General features: G+C 41.3%; 2 protein-coding genes across 5 annotated transcripts in view; one reads left to right on the forward strand and one right to left on the reverse strand.

The window, feature by feature from the left end:
* The window catches only part of NQO2 (N-ribosyldihydronicotinamide:quinone dehydrogenase 2), a 75,300-nt gene extending 62,664 nt beyond the window's left edge, over positions 1 to 12,636 (reverse strand). Inside the window, exon 1 of the mRNA XM_073332179.2 lies at positions 11,438 to 12,636. The gene's annotated coding sequence lies outside the window, so the exon portion shown is untranslated. The remainder of the gene's footprint in view (positions 1 to 11,437) is intronic.
* DUSP22 (dual specificity phosphatase 22) overlaps positions 11,630 to 17,536 on the forward strand; it is a 57,698-nt gene continuing 51,791 nt past the window's right edge. For 2 of the 4 annotated variants that reach the window (XM_073332181.2, XM_073332183.2), the window contains exon 1: positions 11,631 to 12,015. Coding sequence is in view for 1 of the 4 variants with exons in the window: in XM_073332180.2 (XP_073188281.2) it covers positions 11,995 to 12,015 (21 nt within the window). In the remaining 3 variants the exon portion in view is untranslated. Of the gene's footprint in view, positions 12,016 to 17,536 lie in introns of all 4 variants that reach the window. The other 2 variants (XM_073332180.2, XM_073332184.2) reach the window with 2 other exon arrangements.

A 17,536-nucleotide genomic window follows, 5' to 3' on the forward strand; every position in this document is an offset into this window, starting at 1 on the left:
TTAGTCATTATGGGTATTTATAGCAATAATCATGGACAGGTCAGGGGCCGTGAATTTTTGTTTATTGCCTGTGACCTGTCCATGACTTTTACCAAAAATACCCATGACTAAATCTTAGCCTTAGTGATAATATATAGAAAGATTAAAGAAAGGTCAAGGGTGAAGCTTGGTGGGACCCCAACAAATGTGAGAAAGCATGATGATCCCCCAAACAAAATCTCTGCAGGAATGATTAGAGAACTAGGTGAAAGTGGGGTGTCAAAAGCTGAGGAAGGACAAGATTTCAAGAAGAATATGGTCAGTAGTGTCAGTCAGCCAACAAGTACAGGAGAAGTTTGTGCAGGCCCTGAAATTTGGCATAGAAAATGTTGAGACTTTGAAAAAGCAGCACCTGTGCGTTCTAGAAATGGGGGAAATGAATTAGCCCTATTTAGGTTTTGTTTATGTAAATAGCTACTTCTCTCATAGATGTCACCTATTCCTATGGCTAAACTGCCCCTTTCTCTTACCTGGATTCCTGACTCTGAACATGTGAAATGTTGGGGATCAGATCCACAGCAGGATGACAGAAACTTGCTGGTAAAGTACAGAACCACAATTAGAAATTAGGATTGTTTTTAAGAGTGAAATTTAGACATTTCTAATTTAGCCCTGAGTATATTTTGATAGAGGCTCTCCTCAACATTCGGTTTTGTGGATGGTCTCAGGTTTAAAAAATACAGGGCAGAATTTTCAGATGTGCTCAGCATTGACTTTCAACAACTTCTCCTATTGAAGCTAATGGTAAAATGACAAGTGACTGTAATACAGGCCGAATTAGGCCAATACAGTGTGGTTTTGAAAATCCCACTCATAGATGATTAATGACACTGCTCAGAATATTAGCTGAGATGGGAAAATGTCTAAAATTAATATAATCTAAGATTGGGGTTACATTTTACAGTCTAGAAATGTATTTTTGGTGTAGGTGCCAGACCAGCTCAACTTTTTTTTACACACATACCACTCCTGCAATGACTCCTATACAACAGAGTAGCAGCACTCAGCCTTTACCAGGCGAAAAGCCACCACATCATTAAACGAAAATTTGAAAAGCCGCAAACGATTGAAACAAAACAACAGTATGTAACAAGTTTATTGCTGAATAACACCTGAAATATTCATTAAACTACTAATAATGGTTACAATATGAGCACTTTGACCTAGGGAGAGATCTGGTTGGCCATCATTTTGCAGAAGTCTGATTCTGTTGACTTTGCTGACACCCATATGTCTGTCTCCATTTGTGTTTTTATTTGAAGTAACAATTTTCTCTTTTCCCAACCATCAAATTAATGCCATGGTAGGTCAGCACCTGATGCTTCAATCCACCCTGAGAAGAGAGTCGTATGCATGCCTAAGGAGAACCACAAGCTGATTAAAGTGTGGTTCTACTCTGAAAAGCCACTATGGAAGATCGGCACCTTCTGACTCTATAGAAGCAGTCCCTGCATGCAGTTAGAGTTGGCTGCTCACTTTGGTGCCCAAAGTAAGTTTTTTCTTGGTTTTTACTCCCGTGAGTCCTCTGGAGCCACGTACAGCTAAGGGAAAATGAACTGGACTCCATTCCATCTGGTGCATCAGCAGCAGAGCTGTTGGCTAAATTCCTGTCCATTTTACATGCTCAAACTCATTGAAGACAATGAGACTATATAGGCATCAGACTGAACCTGAATCCTTCTTGTGCTGTCAGACATCACTTTAGGGCACAAACACCCCTGTTTACCATGCTGTTTCCTGGAATGGCTACCTTGATCTGTTTCTAGCATTTAATTTTTTTTGTTTTTAACAAGGATAGTTTGTTGGCCTATTGCCCTCCCTCAACCTGGAGGCCCAGTGGCCTGTTTTTTGTCTGGACCCTACCCTTTGACCTGTCTGGCTTATGCAGCCCTACCCAGAGTTAAAGCTCCCACTGGTACACCTCTCGGAATCCTTGGAACACAAAAGCCTTCCCACCACATCAAGGTGCCCAGGGAAGGCTAAAGGCATCAGCTGAGGACATAATTTGGTTTGCAGACCCTCTATTACAGATGAGGATGTGCAAGAAGGAAAGATTCTATCTTGACTCTTAAACGCCTGGCTGAGTTTATATCACTGGCAGTTATAAAAACATCATATTTGGAAGCTGAACACATTTATTATGCAAACCACTGTGAGATAGCAAACATGATATCTCACTGCCATTGGTATTGAATCATTTTTCAGAATAGAGCTGCACTTTAAATGCTGAATCTTATCTAATCTCTAAAGTCTAACACTGCCCTAGGGGAACACACGAATGGAGTAGGTGTTAATGTATGAAAAGATATTGCTTTTGGGTCAAGGGGGTGCAAGTGAGATGTACCTGGAATTAATTCTCAAGGCCTAACCCTCCTGAATTTAACCATGGTGTTTGAAAGGAAAGCATTGGTGAGTAGAGTTGACTGGAAAATGGTTTCTCCCTCTCCTCCCAGGGAAAATTTGGATAAAACCAAACAAAAACCGTTTTCCTGGAAAATTTTCAGTTTTTCTCAGGAAGACCAGGCATATTAGTTTTACCGTGAGGTAAATGTACTGAGGTTAACCCCTGGAAGAGGTATAGGGCTCTTTACCTTACCGTGGTGTCTGGTCTTCACTGTGTCATTACCGTAGGATAGCTCATGCATATTATTAGTTACCCTGTGTTAAAAAATGCACCTTTTTTTAACATTGAAGACAAGACCCCTGTTAGTAAATGGCTGATTCAATGTACACTGAGGTATTCCATGATATAGCAATTTCTTAAAATGAACCAGAATTCCTAAGTTTTACCCAGACAAATTTCCCAAACTGTCAGAGTCCAAACTTTGACTTCACTGGAAGAGAGCGCATGCACCTACAGACAGAATTTGGTTCAGAGACAGCTATTTGTATTGCTGTCAGGTCTCATCCTGCTTCAGAGAGATGACCTGTCATATTGCTCAGACTGAAGTAGGTCAGTAGACAGTGGTTTTGTGAACTGGTACTTTTAAAGCTCTCTGTTTAAAATCTTGACACTTACTTTGGTACCTAAATAGGAGCTGAGTTCTTTTGAAAATCTGTCTTCTCGTAGCTGTCACTGGAGTGGAATACCCTGTATATAACTTGAAATTGTGCTCACTATATATGGGTTTTTCTATTTCTGGTAAACTGGCAGTGGGAAGGCAAGAGTGTTTTTTAAAAGACTGTTGCCCGTCTTCCGCATACACAAAGCAAATGTTCTGAAAAAATAAGCTTTGAACATTTATGACCTTGAACATTGACTCCTAATCTACAGGGCATCCGACTGGCATGAAAATGTAACATCCCTTGTATTAAAAATAAAGGACTGTAATATTCTACAGTTGTAATCCAAAACATTGCAGTAACACTACTATAAGCTGTAGTGTTTTGGAACATAACTGTAGAATACGGTCGAACATTTAGTACATTTTTTTAAAATATAAGAGATGACACTTTAAAAGCACTGATGCAACTTTTCAGTTCTTGTTTAAACCCACTCTTGTCTCTCAATTTTGAAGCACTATCGCTCAGCTCTGGTTTTGCTTCCTAACGCCAACTTGCTTTTAGCTGAGCTTTTGTTTTTCGAAGTCTGAGAAGCACACCTGTTTAAACAATGAAGAAAATACAAAGAAACTTTTGAAAATGGCTCAGTATCTATTATTTCATAACTGAAACCAAGTCAGGTTTCTTTTGTACTTTAGCATGATATTGCAAGCCACACAGGAAACCTACCTTCATTTCTATAGTGACTTATTCTAGAATATTTGGTCAGATATTATCAACTATATTAAATAGTAAAATTACTCAGTGCTGGCACCACTCCTAAATATAAATCCATCTGTATGTATTATGGTGCTATTCAGATATTAAAAGAGAATAAGATGAGTTTCATTTTCTGCCAGTGACAAATAAAGTAACCATCAAAGCAGGTGAAATAAGAAGAAGAGAAAAGGATATTGTGAAATTTCCTCACGTCTGCTTTCTTTATTTACAGAAAGCTAAGGTCAAGTGATTCTTTTGCTACAATTGTTCTTCGTGGGCCCCATCCTGTTCCTACTGAAATCACACAAAACTTGCTAAACATAAGAGGGCCAGATCCTCAGCTAGTGTAAATCCATGTAGCTCTGTTGACTTCAGTGGAGCTACACTGATGATTCATACCAGCTGGGAATCTGACCCAAGAGTTTGCACATTTGTCTCAGAGAAAGGCTTAGTGGCATTTTAAGAGCAATGCTATGCTGTGTCTTCTCTGGTGCACCACACAGCTCATCTGGACTATCAAAACACAAATTCAGTCAAGACATTCCAAGGCGTTTAGTTTCAGTCAAGTTTCCAAGAATGGAGGAGGACGTTCATGCTGGTCTAACTTATGTTAGCCATTTCTCAGTTCACCATTTGGCTATACTGAATGGAAGCAGACCACATCTGACTGACTGTAACTTTCCCTTAGTCGTACAAACCTTGTAGATTGCATCAACATTTCTAAAATCTAAACAAATAAGCAGTGATGGAGAAAAGGACAACCAGATATATTTACAGTATGAAAGCAGAATGATCGGATCTTTTTAGAGCGCTCTCCTCTTCAGAGCCCACCATGCAAAGTATTTTCACATGCAGTGAGGTAAAGAAAGCCAAGAAATTGAAAGGAACGGGTGAGGAGACTGTCTCCTGTGTCTTGCTACCCAGCAGTTTGCAGTGTCTTCCAGAAAAACATCTATGGTGCATGTCTGCTGAAAACAATGTGCTAGGCTAACCTCATGGGCATAATCACAGCTTCTTTTAAAGCCTGATTCAAAGACTCCTACTGGATTCAATAAACGTCAGCTCATGTTCCTGATGGTTCTGTGTTGATGAGACCCCTGCTCCTCACCAAGCTTCAAAGTAATTTTTTAAATGGTAATTTCAAGAAATTGAGCTCTGCCCACTCCAAAAAGTTCTTGTCGCCTCTTAGGGATCTCTCTTCCACATATTGCTATTTACTTACCTGCTGCACAGGAGAGTTGTGAAGATTACCTTTAGTGAGATTGCACAGGTGTAAACTGAGAGCAGAAAATGCCCTATTAAAACAATATTTTTCCTCTAGAGTCCTTGTATACAATGAACAGCAACAGAAACAAATAAATTTTTAGCTTATGAGCAGGAGTAAATTTTGGTATTTCACTCCCACTCAACAACGGGTTATTTATAGTAACTAATCATATATGCAATATGCTTTTTAATGTTCTTGTCTCCATTGAAAATGTTTAATGTTTTGGAAAACGTACAGTTCCAGAATCCAGTATTTTATTATATTTGAAGAAGATTCTTAATTGATGGAAAATGTGTTACTATTTTTGTAACACTTTGCTATCTAATTATGAAAGATAAACCGAATTGTTGACCAGACCATTTACTTTCTTACATATGCAGCAAAAGTGAAGGTGGAAGACAGATCAGGTAAGTGGATATGGTAAAGTCAAGGCAGTACGAGTCATTGGTTAGAGTTCACTGCTCTAAAAGTTATAGCAATGATCTATTTTTAACATGTTCTTTCCACTTGTCCCACCTCCCCAAAACGGCCTTTCAAAAATGGAGTAAAATCAGAATTGTTAAGGCCTTTTAAGTACTCTTTTTCCACATATTTTAACCAAGAAATTCGTAACAGTCAAATAAACCAAGCAGCTGTAACCCATCAGCCATTCCTGTTGAGTTTTCAGCTAGATTTTTTAATTGCTTTAGGTACATGTAAACAGAGGTTGCTGAATGAATGTCACTTGCTGGAGGATTCTCTGCTCCTTGAGGTCTTCAAACTACAATTTGAGGACTTCAATAGCACAGATATAGGTGTGAGGTCTTTTTTAGGAGTGGTGGGTGAAATTCTGTGGCCTGCATTGTGCAGGAGGTCAGACTAGATGATCATAATGGTCCCTTCTGACCTAAATATCTATGAATCTATGAATCTATGATAGCTTTACAGATATGAAAATGCAGTTATTTGATCAATGGTTGCTATGGCAGCTAACCTACATCTAGATTATCTTGTACATTTCTCCAAAAAGCGTTACAAGTCTGAGCTATTTTTTTACATTTACATTCCTCCGACAGCGTTTTGATAGACTGCTAGGTTTGCTCCTTCTGTCTGAATTGTCCATTACTTTTTTGGCCAGGGCCTTGACCTCTTGTAAGGCTCCTTTGTGCCATTTCTGCCTTATGTCCTCAGTTGTGGATTCACCCCATACATCTTGGAATGTCCTCCAGGCCACCTACTGGTGGAGAGGATTGGAGGGGCAGATCAGGGGTGCGATTAGGGAAGGACTGTGATGCAGCTATTCTGGCCAGCAGGTGCAGCCCTAAGTCGGTTCGCTATAAAATTTAAAGGTCAGAATTTGCTCTCATCAGTTACATGGGGATTTGAATAAGAGCAACTCAGTTGACTTTAGTGGAGTTGCTCTAGATTCACACGAGCATAAATGAGAGCAAAATTTGCCCTTAAGGCCTTGAATTAATAAAATTGTGTCTGAATTCAGCTCAGTGGAAACCATCATTATAATAAACGATAATGCTTATCACTCATATTCAAAGTGCTATGTCTTCTGCAGTGCATTAGTAATGTAGTATGGGCTAGAGTAGTTTTATGTAACTATATATATTACAGTTATCCAGCAGGAATCCCAGAATTCGGTGAGACTGCCCTGCATCCAGCTCTCTCTCCTTTACTGACCACTCCCCCAATCCAATCACTACCTAACCCCTTGTTGTTTATTAATTTGGTTTTAAGCTCAATTTATTTCCCACAAAACTTTTCGATGTCATAGAATCAGCATTTTCCAGTTGAAAACTGTTCCATTGGAAACTTTTTGATTTTTTTTTTTAAATCTTCTTCCTTGCCAGCCCTGCAAAATTAGTCATGAATCCCTTTCATTGGAAGCCAGCCCCACTCTGAATCAGTTTCTGCCAGATAAAGGAAGGATGACGTTGCTTTCTGCCTGTTGTATAGTGTAAACACAGCAGCCCGTTGTATTTACCAAGGGATCAGAAGATAACAGGCATGGGTTATTCATTTATTTTTCTTTTAAGGGCGTCAAACTTAACCTGCAGTTAAAGCAGACGACTAGATTTTTAAAAAAATGGTCAGTTTCGCCATCAGTTTGGCTCTGATTTTTACCCAGACAATTGCCTCAAAGACAGATGCAGCAATCAGGGAACTTAGCATCACTGAACTCACGTATGCAATGTCAAAAAGTGGCTATTGCTCTGCATATGCTTCACATGTTACCTGGCAATACAAAAAAATAGGATTTTTGTGGTTATATGCTATGCTAAAATAATGCCACTTCTCAGGAATGCTGAAAGCTATCAGATCCAGCAAGTGCTTTCATACCCAGCTAGAGTGTGCGTTTATTCAATGTGATCACCTTGGTTATAGATTGCTCTTGCCAGTCAAGGTTGTAGTCAATCACAGACTGAATACGATATGATACTGCTGCAAAAAAAGACAAATGTTTTTCTGAGATGTATTAACAAGAGTGTTGTATGTCAGACATGAGAGATAATTGTTCCTATCTACTCCATACTGGTGACACCTCAGGGGGAGAACTGTGTCCAATTCTGGATGCTACATAATAAAGATGTGTACAAATTGGAGAATCCAGAGGAGAGCAACAAAAATGATCCAAAGTTTAGAAAACATGACCTATGAGGAAAGGTTGAAAGTACTGGGTTTGTTTAGTTTAGAGAAAAGAAGGCAGAGGAGGGACATAGTTGAAGACAGTTATGTACAAGGTTGTCATAAAGAGGACAGTAATTAATTGTTCTCTGTGTCCACTGGGGGTAGGACAAGAAGTAATTGGCTTGGTTTGCTGAAAGGGAGATTCAGGTTAGATATTAGGAAAAACTGTCTAACTATAAGAATAGTTAAGCACCGGAACAGGTTATTTAAGGAGACTGTGGAATTCCTCTCAACGCAGGATTTTAAGAATAGGTTAGACAAACCCCTGTTGGGGAGGATGTAGATGTAATTAATCCTGCGTTAGCCGTGGGGGATGGACTAGATGGCCTCTTGAGGTCCCTACTAGCCCTATATTTCTATCATTTATTTTGGCTTTAAAGGCTTGAAAACAATGCATATATTTAACATGATGGATCACATCCTCAGCAGGTGTAAATCAGTGTATGCTCCATTCACTTTAACTGATCGTATCTGCTGAGGATCTGGACATGTGTGCAATATAAAATAGTTTATTATACAACAACAAAATAAGAAAATAAGCACTAAGAATAACCTGGTAGTGCAAGAGATAATGGCATAGAGAGTACACTTATAAAGTTTGTGGGTGATACCAAGCTGGGAGGGGATTATGATCTTGACAAAAATGATCTTGATAAACAGAAGAAATGGTCTGAAATAAATAGGATGAAATTCAATAAGGACAAATGTAAAGTACTAGATTTAAGACGGAATAACCAATTACACAAATAAAAAATGGGAAATGACTGCGTAGGAAAAGGATCTGCGGCAATAGTGGATCACAAACTAAATATTTGTCAACAATGTAATACTGTTGTAAAAAAAAAAATTGAACAGCATTAGCAGGAGTGTTGTAAGCAAGACACAAGAAGTAATTCATCCTCTCTACTCAGCACTGATAAGGCTTCAACTGGAATACTGTGTGGATGGCCAGTTCTGGGCACCTCACTTCAGGAAAGATGTGAACAAACTGGAGAAAGTCCAAAGGAGAGCAACAAAATTGTTTAAAGGTCTAGAAAACACGTCCTATGAAGAAAAATGGAAAAAACTGGGTTTGTTTAGTCTGGAGAAGAGAAGACAGAGGACGGACATAAGTCTTCAAGTATGTAAAAGGTTGTTATAAAAGGGAGGGTGATAAATTGTTTTCCTTATTCACCGAGGACAGGACAAGAAGTAATGGGCTTAAACTGCAGCAAGAGAGATTTAGGTTAGACATTAGGAATAACTTTCTAACTGTATTGGTAATTAAGCACTGGAACAAATTACCTAGGGAGTTCTGGAATCTCCATCATTGGAGGTTTTTAAGAACTGGTTAGACAAACAAGTGTCAGGGATGGTACAGAATGCAGAGAGCTGGAATAGATGACCTACCGAGGTCCTTTCCAGTTCTACATTTCTATATTATACTCCTGGGGAAATTCTGCACTAAAAAAATTAAAAATTCTGCACATATTTTAAAATTCTGCAAAATTCTACATATTTTGTTTGTCAAAATAGCACAATAAAATCATGCCAGTTTCAATTATTTTGGTAATTTATTTCAAAATACCTGTCAGCAAGTATGTCTGTAACAATATAGACAACGAAAAAGATTCAGGAAATGTTTTTTGACAAATAGATTCCTTAGTAGGCATATTAATACCGAACTTGATGTATCTTTGTTGACAACTATCTTCTGGTTCAGTGAAACTAAATGTTTCATTTAAACAAAATCATTATACAAAAGTATGTTATACAAAAGTATTGTAACGACCTGGCCTAAAAGGAGGATAGCAGCCTTAAGGACTGTTTTGTGTCTGTCATGTGTTGTCCTAGTTCAAGCTTCTATGTGTATTGTAAGTTTTTTGGGTCATGCCACTGTAATGGGTGGGGGGGTTGGTGAGTTGTGGTAGTTTAATTGTAGGATAGCCAGTGGTTAGCATGGGGAAAGGAGACCCAGGGTAAACTCTGTGTGTGTGGGTTGGGTCGTGTACATGGTTTGCCAGCCAACACCCATTCATCTCTGGAGGTGGTATGAATGCCCTCGGGCTGGAGCGGAGGGGGATGGGTTCAGGATGGCAGGGAATACATAAGGTTTTTACGTTGAGACTTGCTGCTCACACAGCAGTAGTGCTCATGTGTGTGCAAAGACATTATGTGTACACATAACTAATACATTTGATTTGCAAAACCAGAAAAAAAAACATTTTGGTGGAAATCACAAATTCTGTGTGAAAATATAAAATTCTGTGAGGAACATTAATTCTGTGCAAATTCTCCATTGCGCAATGGTGCAGAATTCTAGCAGAAGTAATATTATGGCAAACTGCAATTAATTTCTTTTTAGCCTACATTTCACAAAAATACTGTAATAAAATACATTTGGGGGAGCATTGCCAATGAAATATTAAAGACTGTTCCTATTTTCCATTGGTTAGGCACAAGGGAGGGGAGGAGGAAGGCACTAACTACTGCACACGGACCAATTTATGTTCTTCTCCTTCAACAGAACTGCTGTCATCAGAAAACGACATAAGGAATGACACTGTAGGGCATTTAGACAGCTATGGCCTTGTCATGACTATATTAAAGCAGTGATTCTTAAACTTTCCAAATAACTGCCAGTTTATCAAATTAAGGGCTTAATTCTGTTACCACTGAAGTCAATGGAACTTCTGGTTTTGACTTCAACAGGAGCAGGATCAAACTCTGAGACCTTGGCTGTACCTGCCGTTGCCTCCATTTAATTCTCATCTCCCATTTAATTGTGAGCATATCAAACAACTAGGGAGCTTGTTGTCAGCAGTTCAGGATCCAGGCTTTCAGGCAGAGATGGCGGGGGCAGAGATGGCGGGTTTACAGGGGCTATTCAAAAAAGGTGCAAAATGAAGTTGGAAGCCCATGGAATGATGGGAGGGAAAGAACTGCATCTTGGGATGGAGAGCGCACCCCCAGGATGCGCTGCGATCTGTTCCCAGAGCTCCCAGCGGCAGAGGGTGGCGAGTTCCACAGGAGGCTAGCTACCCACGATGCAATGCTCTGTCGATGCAAGAGCACCACTGTGGACACGCTCCGCCGACACGAGGAACGTTGTGTGGGTGTGCACGGTGGATGTAATTAAAGTGGCTTCTGACGTAACTTCAGTCAACTGAACTTTGCAATGTAGACAGGTCCTAAGGCCTAGTCTACACTACAAAAATAGGTCGACCTCACAGCATGGCTCAGGTGAACCATTTCACACCCTGTGCGGCACCTAAGCAGCCCCAAGCTTCCCTCAACCTAGCCACCACCTCTCAGAGAGGTGGATTTACGACCACAACAGAACCACCCCTTCCATCGCAGTAGCGTCTACACTACAGCCCTACTGGGAACACAGACTGATCCTGGAAAAAAGCTGGGGTGCCAGGGGTTTTACAGAGACCCTTGGAAACCGCTGTACAGATCAGGCTAAAGCCCAGCAGCGGCTTCCTGGCGCAAGGCCCTGAACAGAAGGTGGGTTTTTTTTGTTTTTTTTTTCCTATTTTTCTTTTTTAAAACCAAGCCTGATTTGCATAAACGGCAAGAAATAGGTTTGATTATTTCAGTGTGGCAACTTGTGTTATTTTGGCCCTGACTGCTAGGAAACTAAACAACCTCCCGCTTCATCCCACACACCCGCAGCAGCCGCCGCCGCCGCCGCCGCCGCTTACTCACCCTTCCAGGAATGAGGGTGGGCCGGACTCACCCTCGCCTCTCTCCGCGTGTGCTGCTGGCGGGGGAGGGCCGGGGTCGCTTTGCACGGCGGGACGTGTAGTTTTCTCAGGCGGGTCTCGGCGGGGGAGCCGGCCGCGGCGGAACTACAAGCCCCAGGGCAGCCTGCGGGGGGGGAGGACGCTTGCTAGGCGTTCGGGCTCTAATCACACGTGGGGGTGGCGAGCCCTGCAAACAGAAGGGCGAGAGCCGAGAGGTGGTTCCTGGCAATGACGCCCTGGTGACTAGTTCAGCTGTTCTCCCGTGCAGCGAGGTCCAGGGGTAGCCAAGCGGAAAACCTCCTCTGATCACAAGGCATCTAGGAGAAAAGCCTGGCCACGCTGGGGGCAGAGATGATCCTGCGCGCTGCAGCTAAGAATTGACAGTAACCCCCTCGCCCCATACACACTCTCATCACAGGGCAAACACTTTCCCATGCGCGTTGACCTGCAGCGTGCAAGCAAGCTTAGCCTGCAGCCAAGAGTTCTCCCGCAGTACTAAAGTTCAGTCCGCTTAGAGCCATGGGGAATGGGATGAACAAGGTAATGCTGCTGCTTCTTCTTGTTATTCTTTGTGTGCGTGTGCGTCGGGGTGTGCGGGGCTCCCCAGGATCGAAAAGCTGCTGTAAAGATCAATCCACCGCCTCCCCACATCGTCTCCTCCCCCTCCCTGCTTTGTTTTGCAGTAAACATCCTTATACAATGAGGGGTAACGAGCCGTTGCTATAGGCGTTTATGGCCAGCTAAGGTCAAATGAGGTTTTTCTGCCTAACTTCGATTTTGGCTTTTTGGAAAGGGAAGGAGACGATGGCTGAAATTCCCCTTGGGGGCGCGTTTCCTGGTTAGCAATCTGCAGCTGCCATGCATGCACGATGATTTGGTTTCAGCTGGTACTAAGTAGGTCTGTCTTCCTTCCTCTCCCTGCAAAATACATTTGCTGTAGACTAGCAAAGTGGGAGAGCTAGACAATTCTACTCCTGATCCCTCACGCGCCTTTATAAACCTGCTGTCCACATGACTAGTAATCAGGGCGTATATGTATATTTCTCGGTTGTCGTTTCCTTGTTGTGTGTGTCTTTCTCGGTTTTGCATGAGAAGACGGAAATGCTTCAGGCAGCCAGAGTCCTTACAGCTACCTAGATGTTCAAGGAGTATTCTGGGCACCCTCTTTAAAACCATCCATCACGCAGAGGGGTAGAAAGATCAAGATGCCAGACTTGTTGACTGCGTGGGTATCTAGTGAAGCTGCTGGAGGAAAATAAATGGCGTTCTTTATGTTTCGCAATCTCCTAGGCATCTAACACTTCCACAGTAACCCCCCCCCCCATGAGTCAGTCTCAGGACATGTGTTATACCACATGCCTTGAAGAAGCCAAGTCAAAAAACCTTTATCGTGATTGTTGTGGTTCTTGGCTCTTTTGTTGTATTATTTGTTTTCTTAAGTGGGTTTTTGGGTGTGTCCTAGAAGAAATGTTTGAATTTCTATAACTATCTGCAAAAAGAAAAGGAGGACTTGTGGCACCTGAGAGACTAACAAATTTATTTGAGCATAAGCTTTCGTGAGCTACAGCTCACTTCATCAGAGCTACTGTAGCTCACAAAAGCTTATGCTCAAATAAATTGGTTAGTCTCTAAGGTGCCACAAGTCCTCCTTTCCTTTTTGCGCATACAGACTAACACGGCTGTTACTCTGAAACCTGTCAGATAAACAGCCGCGTTAGTCTGTATTCGCAAAAAGAAAAGGAGGACTTGTGGCACCTTAGAGACTACTTCATGAAGTGAGCTGTAGCTCACGAAAGCTCATGCTCAAATAAATTGGTTAGTCTCTAAGGTGCCACAAGTCCTCCTTTTCTTTTTATAACTATCTGGATTTTCCTAGCTGATGCCATTCAGTACAGAGGAATCTGGATGTCTTTCTTCTCTCTTCCAGCATCAGCTCTGTTTGTGTTCAGATGCTTGTTTAATGCAAGTTAATTAGATTTTTCAAACTAACATATGGAGGCTGATTGTTTACTGATTACTATAGGCAGAAGGTTTAACACACTCCTGGTGGTTCTTTTGCCTCACACTTACTATTGGGGGTGTCAAGGATCCCACTTTTTATGTATCTGTCTAGCACTTGAAGGCCATGTGCTTAGTAGACCGAACATGAGGTGGGAGCCAGGATTTCCTGGCTCTGACACTGACTTGCTGTGAGGCCTTGGGTAAATCACTGAGGGCCTGATCCTGGATCCACTGAAGTTAATGGATGCAGGATCAGATCTTTAACCTCTCCCTATTTGTTTTCCCTTCTGCAAAACGGGAATAGTAACACATACCTGCCTTATATGTGACTTTGGGGACGTGTGGTCAATTGAAAATCAATTATGGATCTCCCTCTGCTTTATTTGGGCTATTTAGGACATAACCTTCTAATTACTTGGTTTTCACAGATGGTAGGTGGTCAACACTTCTTGAAAAGCAGGCTCCTTTTAATGTATCTCAAATTGGATATCCAAAAATTGAGGTCCTCAAAATCCAGAATCATTTTTGAAGATCTTGGTTGCTGGTTTTATTCTTGGAATTGTTAGAATGTGGCACCAAGCATATTGCCTTTTCTGTCAGTGTTGTGAGCCAGCAGTAACACAAGGGATTAAGAGGGGCTTGGAATCCTCAAAGCTGATTGTTGGATGCATGTGGCCCCCTGAGTCATCAGTGCCTCTCAGTATCAGTGACATTAGTTGGTAATTTGAGTGCTTCTTGCAGTATAGCCATATATGATGGAGACTACAGAGGGACATGATTTGAGCAGCTTATCAGATGGTGGATTATTTCAATTAAGAGCATCTCTTTGTACTGAAGCCAAGAGAAGATTAATTGTTGCCCCTAATGGTTCAGAAATGGAAAAGCTCCAGAGACTGTTACAGCGTCTGTTGGTTCTTGAGCCCTTGTCACTGTTGTGTTTTCTAGTCACGAGTGCAGTGGGGTTCCTATGTTTTGCGTTTAGTTAGAAATGTGGTATACATGTATTTCATAGGAGTAAGTGTACCTGATTTTTAGATGGGTTTTGCAGCTTATAGAAAGGCTTGCAGAGGACTGAGGCACTTTTTGTCTGTTACATCTTAGCAAAAACAGCTGTGCTTGTTGTTCTCAAGCCTGGCACCTAGTCATCCTCCAGGTTCTTCCAAAGTAAGTTGTTTGTAATATTATTATTATTGTAATATTATTCCCATGCAACACAACTATGGGAAAATGGCTGGCTAGCAAGCCCTCTCAAACTGCAAATTCATCACTTAACTGCAATTAATTTTCAATGCCTTAACCTTCTCTCAGAGTAGCAGCCGTGTTAGTCTGTATGCGCAAAAAGAAAAGGAGGACTTGTGGCACCTTAGAGACTAACCAATTTATTTGAGCATAAGCTTTCGTGAGCATCCGATGACGTGAGCTGTAGCTCATGAAAGCTTATGCTCAAATAAATTGGTTAGTCTCTAAGGTGCCACAATCCTCCTTTTCTTTTAACCTTCTCTCTGTCTTTAACCTCTTCAGTTGAGGGTTAAACTCCCGCAGATCTTTTTCTTTACTTAGCCCATCCTCTATCACAGTAGTTTCTAGAGATCTTTCTAGTCCAGTCAAAATGGTTCCAGTGATGGGCTTTCCACCGCTTCCATGGAAAGACTATTCTGCAGTCCAACTGATCTGATTGCTAGAGAGTTTTTCTTAATAGTCTACATTTTCCTTTTCTTATTCTAACTGCTCATGCTTTATCTCTGACCTGGGTTTTAGTTCAAGATTCATGTTGATTTCTGTGTTTCAAAATCATGCATGACCTTAGAACCCCCTCTTTTTCATTCTGTGGTTTGGCAGCTGAGATCAGATGGGAGATAATGCTCTAACTGATAAAACTTAGATTTATTTATCTGTAAGCAAGGCATTCTTAGTGAAAGGCATTCTCAGTGAAGAGCCTTCCACTGGGATTCATTCCCTTCTTGGTCTGATATTCTGAAGATCAATTCTTCTTATTCACTCAGGCTTTCTTGAAGGGATGGTGGAAGCCTCAGTATTTCATAGGGGAAGATTCTTTTAGTGGCACTGTTAAAATGGCATTTGGGATTTATTCGTGTAGGTGTGTTATATATCATGTGCTTAGTGATCTTGTAATAAGTGCCTTATGTAAATTGCATAGGTAAATAGTATTTAATAAAGAGATTGATTTACATTTTTTCTAAGTTAATCTAGATCGTTACAGCTGATGTAAATAATTCCTTGGAAATCAATAGACCTATGTCAGTTTACATCAGGTGAGGATCTGGCCCATCGGCCTATGTGACTTTCCTGTGACGCTTAGTGAAATAGGCTAATCCTCTTGTTCTTGCCCTGCATCACATTCTTCTCATAATCTCTGCACAAAACCCATTAAACTGCAGTGAATTTCCATGGATTGCTTAATAGATATTAGTCAAAACAACTTTATGCAGTAAGTTATGTTAATGTAGTCTGAGAGTATGTGTCTATTTAGAAAATAATGGGGCATTCAGACATCCATAAATCTTTTAAGTGGATCTGAAGAATTACTAGGAGGTTGATAAGTATCAGTAGCTCTCTCTTAAAAGGGCTGTGCCATCACAATATTTATTCTGACTTTCTCATTAATGCAATTAGGAACTGATGACTGACTTAGATGGCCTTGGTGATTGGTGGCAAAGTAGAGATCTTGTCCATGGTCGTATTTACTAAATAGCATTTGCTTCATATTGTGTTTCAGCTCATATGAAGAGCTCTTGTTTTATTCACAAAGCAGTGGTTGAAAAGTTCATGATATGGCCGCCCTTCTCCTCTCCCTCCCCTCTTCTCTCACATGTAAACACCCATCCATCACTCTTCATTTGGTTCTAATCCTCCCTTCTCCGTAGTCTGAAATTGCATTTGCTGAAGTCAGGGTGAGATGACACAGTTGAAAGTTCCCAACCATAGCATAGTGCCGAAATATTAGTAAGCACTATAGGAAGAGTCACCTTTTTCCAGGTAGCTTTCCTCCTTGGTAAGGTTTCATTCTTTTAGAATGACTCCTGAGGCAGCCTCTTCCTTGCAAGACATCCTAATTTCCTTTATTGGTTTCATAATGCACAAATACACACTTCTGGTTTTTTTCCACCTTCACTAAGGACATCCTATTTAAAGAGCATCTTCCTTTTTATCCCTCCTCCAGTCTGTCCGTCTACCCAGTCTGGGCATTTTCTCTTTATGGTTTCTAACCCTAGTGGTAATGACTAGAATGTAAGCTCTAATCCTCTCTTGGGAATATACGATTGTTAGATAAATGCTGCAGTCCAGTCTGAAATACTATAGCATACCTACACATACAGAATATTGCATTTGTATTTGGAAATTTAAACTCAGACTGAGGTAGTTGGCTGGGTTGGGTTGTTGAATTTTGTGCCATTGTGATCTGTTTGGGAGCATGTTAGGCCACTGGCCCTTCACTTATGTCACAGGTACAATACTCCTGGGAGAAGCTGCTAATGTGAACAGAGGCAATAGCCCACACCTATTTAACTAGGAGAGACTGAAACTGAGTCAGAGACACAACCACATCTTTTTAAAAAAAACAAAACTAACCAGAGTACCATGAGGTGTGTGTGTTGTTTTTTTTTGTTTTGTTTTTTTCAAGCACGTTTGAGAGAGAGTGAAAAGTTTCAGGGATGGGTCCCCACAGTGGTCCATACTAAGGAGACCAAATTACATGCACTCTTGAAGTAATGACTTTCTAGATGGGTCATCCTTTGCTCTCTTTATAAAGGATGTTAATTAGTAAAACTCCAAAAGGGGGGTTGTAGTGGGGTGGTCACCCCGCTCCTGCCCTGAAGGGGTTAAAAGCAGTCCTGGAGAGGGCTGCAGCTGGGTTACAGGGATTAAGAACAGCTAGGGAAGCTGAGGGAGTAGCTAACCACAGCTGTGGCCAGCTCAATCAGGGCCCAGCTGGCCCTTATAAGAAGGCTGGGGGCTAGAAGCAAAGAGTCCCACTGTAGTGGGAAGGGCTAGCTGCCTGGAAACAGTGCTAAAGCAGAGTAGCACTGCAGAGTTCCAG

This window comes from Lepidochelys kempii, chromosome 2 (assembly GCF_965140285.1).
Source record: "Lepidochelys kempii isolate rLepKem1 chromosome 2, rLepKem1.hap1, whole genome shotgun sequence".
Classification (NCBI taxonomy): Eukaryota; Metazoa; Chordata; order Testudines; family Cheloniidae; genus Lepidochelys; species Lepidochelys kempii.